This window comes from Microtus pennsylvanicus, chromosome 16 (genome assembly GCF_037038515.1).
Source record: "Microtus pennsylvanicus isolate mMicPen1 chromosome 16, mMicPen1.hap1, whole genome shotgun sequence".
Lineage (NCBI taxonomy): Eukaryota > Metazoa > Chordata > Mammalia > Rodentia > Cricetidae > Microtus > Microtus pennsylvanicus.
In genome coordinates, this window is record NC_134594.1 from 24,976,837 (window position 1) to 24,985,779 (window position 8,943).

The 8,943-nt window shown below is 43.7% G+C and overlaps 1 protein-coding gene and 1 pseudogene across 1 annotated transcript in view; one reads left to right on the top strand and one right to left on the bottom strand.

Moving 5' to 3' along the window:
- Foxo1 (forkhead box O1) overlaps window positions 1-5,005 on the top strand; it is an 80,682-nt gene extending 75,677 nt beyond the window's left edge. Inside the window, exons 2-3 of the mRNA XM_075950369.1 lie at window positions 511-1,862; window positions 2,436-5,005. Coding sequence (XP_075806484.1) covers window positions 511-1,848 — 1,338 coding nt within the window. The 3' untranslated portion in view covers window positions 1,849-1,862; window positions 2,436-5,005. The remainder of the gene's footprint in view (window positions 1-510; window positions 1,863-2,435) is intronic.
- Window positions 5,006-7,309: 2,304 nt separating this feature from the next.
- LOC142836418 (mitochondrial pyruvate carrier 2 pseudogene) lies at window positions 7,310-7,687 on the bottom strand (annotated as a pseudogene).
- Window positions 7,688-8,943: the final 1,256 nt, after the last annotated feature.

Genomic DNA, 8,943 nt, shown 5'->3' on the forward strand with positions numbered 1-8,943 from the left:
GTGATTCTGTCCTCCCAGTGATATAAAATATCTCACTTTGTAATAAAAAAAAATCGGAAAGGGCTTTGTTTTTGAGATAGGTTCAGAAACTGTATATAAAAGAAATGTAGCTGATCTGTATAAAAGAAAACACAATCGTGTTTAATTAATTAAAGACATAAGCACTAATTATGTCTTAAAGAAAAATGCTATTTCTCGTACACCAATTTGAGGTCCTTTATAGTGAGTTTATTTCTTCTGTTGAGAGCCAGTGGTGTGGCTCAGTTGGTGAGGCACCTGTGGCACAAGCCTAGCTCGTGACCTGCGTTGATCCTCAGAACTCATGTAAAGGTGGCAGGCGAGAAGAGACTGTGAAGTTGACTTCTGCCATAAGTACTGCGGTACATTTGCCCTCCTCACAAGTAAAGAACTGTTAGGCTGTTCAGATTGGAACTATGTGATGATCATGGGGAACAGTACGTTTTCCCAGCGGCGAGTGCCATCCTTCTAACATACTGTTTTGCTTTACAGAATTCAATTCGTCATAACCTGTCCCTTCATAGTAAGTTTATCCGTGTGCAGAATGAAGGGACTGGAAAAAGTTCTTGGTGGATGCTCAACCCAGAGGGAGGCAAGAGTGGAAAATCGCCTCGGAGAAGAGCTGCGTCCATGGACAACAACAGTAAATTTGCTAAGAGCCGGGGTCGAGCTGCCAAGAAAAAAGCATCCCTCCAGTCCGGGCAGGAGGGTCCCGGGGACAGCCCTGGGTCTCAGTTTTCTAAATGGCCTGCAAGTCCTGGGTCCCACAGCAATGATGACTTTGATAACTGGAGTACATTTCGTCCTCGAACCAGCTCAAATGCTAGTACGATCAGTGGGAGGCTTTCTCCCATCATGACGGAACAGGATGACCTAGGAGATGGGGATGTGCATTCTCTGGTGTATCCGCCTTCTGCTGCAAAGATGGCTTCCACTCTGCCCAGTCTGTCTGAAATCAGCAATCCCGAAAACATGGAAAACCTTTTGGATAATCTCAATCTTCTGTCATCCCCAACGCCTTTAACTGTATCAACCCAGTCTTCGCCTGGCAGCATGATGCAGCAGACACCTTGCTATTCGTTTGCACCGCCAAACACCAGTCTGAACTCACCCAGCCCAAACTACTCAAAGTACACGTATGGCCAGTCCAGCATGAGCTCCTTGCCCCAGATGCCCATGCAGACTCTTCAGGACAGCAAATCCAGTTATGGAGGACTGAACCAGTATAACTGTGCACCAGGACTCTTAAAAGAGCTGTTGACTTCTGACTCTCCTCCCCACAGTGATATCATGTCACCAGTTGATCCTGGAGTAGCCCAGCCCAACATTCGGGTCCTGGGCCAGAATGTGATGATGGGCCCTAATTCAGTCATGCCAGCCTATGGAAGCCAGGCATCTCATAACAAAATGATGAACCCCAGTTCCCACACCCACCCTGGACATTCACAGCAAACATCTTCAGTCAATGGACGCGCCCTGCCCCACGGGGTGAACCCCATGCCTCACACGCCTGCCATGAACCGCTTGACCGCTGTGAAGACACCGTTACAAGTGCCTCTGTCCCACCCCATGCAGATGAATGCCCTGGGTGGGTACTCCTCTGTGAGCAGCTGCAATGGCTATGGGAGGATGGGTGTCCTCCACCAGGAGAAGCTCCCAAGTGACTTGGATGGAGTGCTCATCGAGCACTTGGACTGTGACATGGAGTCCATCATTCGGAATGACCTCATGGATGGAGATACCTTGGATTTTAACTTTGATAATGTGTTGCCCAACCAAAGCTTCCCACACAGTGTCAAGACTACGACACACAGCTGGGTGTCAGGCTAAGAGTTAGCGAGCAGGTAAGTTCATTCCCTCTGGTATCTAAAGGACTTGAAAGAGGGACACAGTTACCCATGTCTTCATGGTTAGACTCTTTCAAAATAAAGACAGCATCTTCTGTATCTGGACATCTCCACATGCCTGGGCTGTGTGGTACTGGGGCTCTAACCCAGGACAGCACTCCGGCAGAACTACTCCCTGGGATCATGTTGGGTTTTTTTTCTAATGTCACTTAACTATGCATGCCGGGAAGCATATGTACCATCCTCCACCACCCTCCCAGCTTAGCTTAGTTTCCCTTCTGAGGCTAAAATACAGTGCAGGTTCCTTTGATAGCTTATATTTTCTTTTCACTTCTCGATGTCTGCATTCTTTTTACCAGCTCTTGAATAAATGAACAAGTTTGTTACAAATCAGATGTCAAAGGTCCCCCCTTTTTTAATAATGAGGAATTTCCCCCTGTTTAATGATGTTGGAGCTGTTTGAGAAAGCTGAAGCTTCCCTCACCCCTAAGTGTGCCTGTTACTCTATTGGTTAAATACAATTGAATTAAATTTGACTGTATTTTCATTGTGTGTGTTTTTCCCCCTTAGGCTACATTTAAAAGTACTGCAGAGTGTCTGACAGATGGAACTGAGAGAAGCAGTCCAAAGATGCCCTTCACCCTCCTTTTAGTTTTCTTGGTTTAAAAAAAAAAATCCTTTTTTTCCTTTCATCAGACTTGGCAGCAGAGCCACTTTCCTGTACAGGATGTTTGCCCGGCGCTTGCAGGTTATGTGCTCCTGCAGATAAGGACTGTGCCGCTGGGAACCATTGCAATGACGTGCCAAACTCACTACACCGTGTAATTGCAGAAAAGACTCAGATCCTGGCGTGCTTTCAAGTTTTGTATATATGCAGTAGACACAGAATTGTATTTGTGTGTGTGTGTGTATTTTTAATATCTACTTGGTCCAAGGAAAGTTTATACTCTTTTTGTAATGCTGTGATGGTCTCATGTCTTGATAAACTTTGCTTTGTACTACCTGTGTTCTGCGAAAGTGATGAATCACGAACTAAGATCTTCATTCTGCACCTCTGCTGAATGACTTATCATCTTGCCACAGGATTCGTTGAGAAACAAGTAGCCTGTGATCAATCTGCTGAATAAGTGGACTTGTGAAACTTTGGGGCAGAATAAGATTAAGTGCCAGCTTTGTACAGTTCTTTTCTATTATTTTTGTTGTTGTTTATTTTGTTATTTGCAAATTTGTACAAACACCTTAAAATGGTTCTAATTTCCAGATAAATGACTTTTGATGTTATTGTTAGGACTTGATCATTTTTGGAATAGATATTGAACTGTAATGTTTTCTTAAAACTAGAGTCTACTTTGTTACATTGTCTGCTTGTAAATTTGTGAAATCAAAGGTATTTGGGGGCAGCATTCATAATTTTCACTTTGTATTTCTAACTGGATTAGTACTAATTTTATACGTGCTTCACTGGTTTGTACACTTTGAGATGCTACCTGATGATGTTTCTGACTAATCCTAAATCATTGTAATTAGTACTTGCATACACAATGTTTCTGGTCCTGTTTGAGCAGAAAAGTGATGTATATTTACAGATACTTTGTGTTTTGTATGTAGAAGAATTTAATATGTTTTTATGTGTGTATTTTAAAGAACTTTTACCTGCTCCTATTACCCAGTGAATTGTGTGCAGCGCATAGCAGCAAGTCTTGAGGTGGGTGTCCCATGTCACGTTCTTAGAGATGCTCCGAGTAGGCCCTTCCAAACAGATGCCCTGTGTCACATTGTCACAGTTCCCTAGGGGAGGCCACAGCAGATTGATGCCTTGTTCCTTCAGGGAAGCCTCCTGTCTGTGGGCCAGGAAAGGAGAACTTGGCCTAGAATGACGTTCCTTTGTCTAGCTGGGGTTTTCCTCATCATCTGAGCTCTTGGTTTTTATCCAGGTTGGAAAGAATCATGTCACTTCTCAGTCTCCGTCCCTGTTCTCTGGCTCTAAACAGTGTACACCTAAGGAGGACGTTTGAAAACAGGACTTGGGTGATTTACGTAGTGCTTTGTATTTTTTACCACATGGCATAGAACTAGTTAAAAATTGAGACAATAAACTCGAAAGCCAACTGGTATAAGTGTACATTTTTTTTGAAATCTTAACTTAAGAATTTGAGAGGTGTTTTTTGGCCTTGAGCAGCCTAACTTGTATCTCAAACATTAAACTTTTAATACTTTCTCGTTACCTGTAACTGAAAGACCAGAATAATTGGTTTTGCCTCCCATTCCATCCATCAACATTTCCAAGTCCTGTTGAGTGCCTGAAGCTACTGCAAATTGAGGAATGTGTGTACAGCAGCTTTCCTCTTTGCCTTGAGAAGGCCTGGTTCTGTGTACAAAGCCCAAATCAGATCTGCTGGTTTTTAACGTGTTACTTACCTCCCCTTTTGCTTAGTATTTCTTCTGTGCGCATTAACAAGAAAACAGATATTCCTGATTTTCACTGTTGGTTAGTTTTGTCATAAGTTTCCCGCTGGGACTTTTTGTTTGTTTTGTTTTTGTTTTGTTTTGTTTTTGACTACTGCACCTCTGATCATCATCTTGGTTCGGCACTCTAAAACAGGGCTCATTTTAGAAGCCTTAGTTCCTCCGGTCAGAGTAGAACTCAGTGGTGTCAAAAGAACTTAGGTCTCACTTTTTCCTGTGCCATTTCTTCATTGCAGAAAGAGCCTCTGTGTTTAATCATTCAACACAGAGGCGACTACAACCGTAATAATCAGTGGTAGACTTGCGGATGTTGCTGAGTGACTTGGAGGCGTGTCTTCCTCCTGAAGCTGCATAAATCTCAGCCCCCAGCTTCCTTAATGTTAAGATCATAACGTGAATGAATCATGTGTAGTTTTCTGGGGTACAGTGAAGTCCAGGAAAGACTTTGTGTCTCTTTAAAAGCAAACATTGTGTGGCCTCTGGGAGTCCTTTTCTGTACGAATGCTCATTTTCTAGAGTACCTGGTATATTATTGTACATGATTGCTTTGTGAAATGATTTCACCTATGCAGCCTTGGTTGATTTATTTCCTTTGGTTTGTACTGTTATTCAAAGCATATTGTATTATAGAGCTATTCGGATATTTTAAATATAAAGATGTATTGTTCCCATAATGTAGATGTATGGAATATATTTGAGTGATAAATGTATGCCATGGAGAGTTCTGTTGGGACAAACTGAGTCTAAATTAATTACCAAATACGGCGAATCCTGGAATATAACAAGAAGGGATAAAGACACTTAAAATGGAAACCGTTCCCCAAAGGTATACACTTTGAACTTGTTCAACTGCTGAATATATGCCCCCCCCCCAAAAAAAAAACCACCTTGGAATTCTTAGTTAACAGCTCTTAAGTGAAAATTGTCTCTGGCTTCAACTGGGGAGTGATCATTCAGTGTCATGTGCATCATAGTTGATGCACACAGAGCAGCCTGGCGCTGCGGCCAGCGGTCGCCATGTAAGTTCCATCAGGATAGTCACACCCTCCCACACGTTACCACCTGACTGAGTAACCGTGCAGATTCCATGGTCCTGTTCCAATACTATCTGAGAAGTGCCTGATGATGATGATGTACTTACAGATACAAGAACAATCTTTACTATAATTGTATAAAGCCATAAATGTACATAAATTACCTTTAAGTGGCTTGGTGTGTTTCTTTCCTTCGTGTTTGAAAGACGCTCTTGGTCAGGAATGTCTTTATGTAGCTATCAAAACACTTGAGTCAGACCTTGTCAACCCTGCTGTTAATGGCTTATTCAGATCTGGCATTTCCTGTGGAGGAAAGAGGGAACCGTCCCCATACAACCAAACCATGGTCCCTAATATGAAGAAGTGCAATATAAAGTTAACAGTCTAGAGCAATGATTCTTAGTCTGTGGGACATGACCCTTTTGGGGATCAAATGACCCTTTCACAGGGGTTGCATATTAAATATTTACTGGTATGTGATGTTTTACTTTTGGCTTTTGGGGGTCCCACCACCCAACTCCCAAGTAAATCCCACATGAACGCTTGCTTATTCTTATAAATGCCTGATCATAGCTTGGCTTGTTTCTAGCCAGCTTTTCTTAGCTTAAATTATCCCTACTACCTTTTGCCTTGGCCTTTTATCGTCTTATTTTCTTTCTTACTCTGTGGGTGGCTGGCCCCTGGTGTCCTCTCCTTGTTCTCTTGTTGCCTCTTTCTTCTCTCCTCCCAGATTTCTCTCATACTCTCTGCCTGCCGGCCCCACCTATCCTTGCTCCTGCCTTGCTATTGGCTGTTCATCTCTTTATTAGGACCATCAGGTAAATGCAGCATAAACAAAACTTGCATCTAAAAATAATATTCCCCAACAATTTACATTACAATTAATAGCAGTAGCAGAATTACAGTTAGGAAGTAGTAACAAAAATGTTATGATTGGGGGTCACCACAACAAGAGTAACTGTACTAAAGAGCCGCAGCTTTAGGAAAGTTGAGAACCACTCCCTGCTCTACAGAGTATAGCAGGATGGCATAAGCCTTTAATCCCAGCACTTGGGAGGCAGAGGCAGGTGAATCTCTGAGTTACAGACTAGCCTGGTCTACATGGTATGTTCCAGGATAGCCAGGGCTGCATATACCTTGTCTCAAAAAACAGTTGGAATGCCTAGACCCTCATTTAGACTAGTAATTATAAATGTGTATATAACCTTAATACCAGACCGAAGGCAGGATGGTCTGGGGAGATCGGGGTCCCAGTTAGAGTAACGTGAGGTGATGTGGCAGACATGATGGCTTTCCAAGGCCAGGGATCCCAAGTACATATCTTGCCCAAAGAAGAGGATCTCAGTGGTTGCAGGGCAAAGGTATTTCTATGTATTTGCTCTTTCAAAAACTGCCTAAGAAATGAGCTAAGGTTTCAATTAACATAGTAAAGACTATATTTTAAGATAAGATTCTGGTTGTTTTCTTCTCTACCTTACAAGCAAATGGGTGAGTTAAAGTAATGAAGAAATGGGGAATTCTCGTGTATGTTTAGACAGCAAAAGGTCAGCGTGGGGTTTCCCCCATCTCACAGCAGAACTATTTCTTCTAAAGTGTGGTGGCCGGAAGCCCAGTGTGTAGAACAGAAAACAAAACAATAATGAGCATTATCTAAGCTGAGGCTCTTTATATATATAATCAAGTAAGCTTTATTAAGGACAAGTGGTAGCGAACAATGTTAGTGCTATTCATAGGTACGTTCCTTGAATCATGTAAGAGACTGTTATTAAAAGTTTGCTTTATTTTTCTGTGGAGTCAAGTGCTAGCTATTAATTACAGTTAGATTCTTTTTCATTCTTTTCAAATTTTATCAGGACAGTTAGCATCACCTTATCAATAATTAAATAAACTAGGTCCCAGTGTTTCTGTCCACATATGCATGTTTCAGGTGATCAGGAACTCCTACTAGATTCTTTTAGCTTTGAGTTCTTGCTTATATCTCCAAATGCGAAACAACTGAGAGGCTCCTGCTGACCCCATAAAGAAATTAACAGCGAGCGAACTCCAATTTTGGGTATAATTACACGTGAGAACCTTGACCAAATAGACCCTGTAGCCATCAGCACGGTGGACTGAGCTGTGCTGACTTTCTCTGAAGGTCTGGCCTCGTCAGTTAATCCACACACCAATCCCCATTTTATTACTGGAGCCCAGGGGGAAAAAAAAACTGTTCTGGGCCTGCCAGGTGGTTGTATAGTGGCCTCAATTCTCCAGCAGCAACAACTCCACTTTATCCATGAATCGGTGGTAGGAGGCCCACAGGCCTGCGCAGGCACCTGCCATCTCGGCAGCATCGGGATAGACAGCAGCTAAGGTGGGAGCATCACTGCGCCCTCGTTCCCGGTTCCATCACTCTCCACAGCACTAAGGGTCTGCCTCTGCCCGAAGGCGCCCTTTCCGCCGGCTCTGCCAGCCCCCGGGTCAAGCACCTAGACACCGCTGCGCAGGTCCTAAGCTGAGGGAGTTTTGAAAGCTTTTGATTTGGACAAATGTAGGCCTCCTTGATTGGTATAGCCTAACAGAACTCAGAACCCTACTAACTAGCTCCTTGTAACATTTAAGATCAGGCCCTAGATAGACATTTCTTGTTAAGTGGCAGGAGACAGAAGGATTCTCAACAGCACGTAGGTCCTGCTGTGGGTGAGATATGACCGTAGAGTCTGTCTATCCTTACGTGCCTGGGGTTGCTCCTTGACCTGGGGACCAGCTACCCTACAGTATGAATCTCCGAAGTACATCACCTGCACACTGACCTTAGACCATCTGACGGTGCTCAGGCCCGGCCTGTGGGCCTATAGCTGGGCTCTGATGATGTAGCAGGACTGCATACACTCAACTCACAATACAAGTAAAAACTACCGCTACCTCTCGTCAAATGTTCCCATTTCCCTCCCCTCTCCCCCGAAAATTAAAGAAACAAGGCTTCGGTGATAAGCTGTATACATGGGCTGAAGGATGTTTTCAAGTTTCCAAGCTGGGGAACGAGTGAAGGAGGACAGGGAGAATGTAGGAAGCCAGGCACTAAAGGGGGCCACAGTGGAAGAACTGAAGGCCCAATAGCCCTTTAACCCACAATGTTATGTCTGGAAGTTAGGAATTTTGTGAGATGGGGACTTTGTAGACCATGTAGCACTTGGGCCTCCTGACCTGCTGACTGCTGAGATTACAGGTTTGTACCCTTATGCCTCATGGGCTTCAGTGTCAGCTGAGAGGCTGTGCTGGTGCCCGAGGAAATTCGAACTGAGGAAGCACTCACGCTGCCCCCAGATATTCCACATGAACTTATACTAATGGTGATTTTAAACCTCGAACTTGTTTATAGTGTTCACAAGCCCCAGCCATGAAAGTCTTGAATGTACTGGAAGCCACCAGCTGAAGGAATAGATTTACATCCTCCAGGAAGAGAGGACAACTTTGCAATAGACTTGTGCCTTCTGGTGTTGGAAAGGCTTTGTTACATAGCACAGGCTAGCTTAGAAGCCATGATTCTCCTGCTTTAGCCTCCTGGGCATTGGGGTTGCAGACGAGCCCTATTCAAC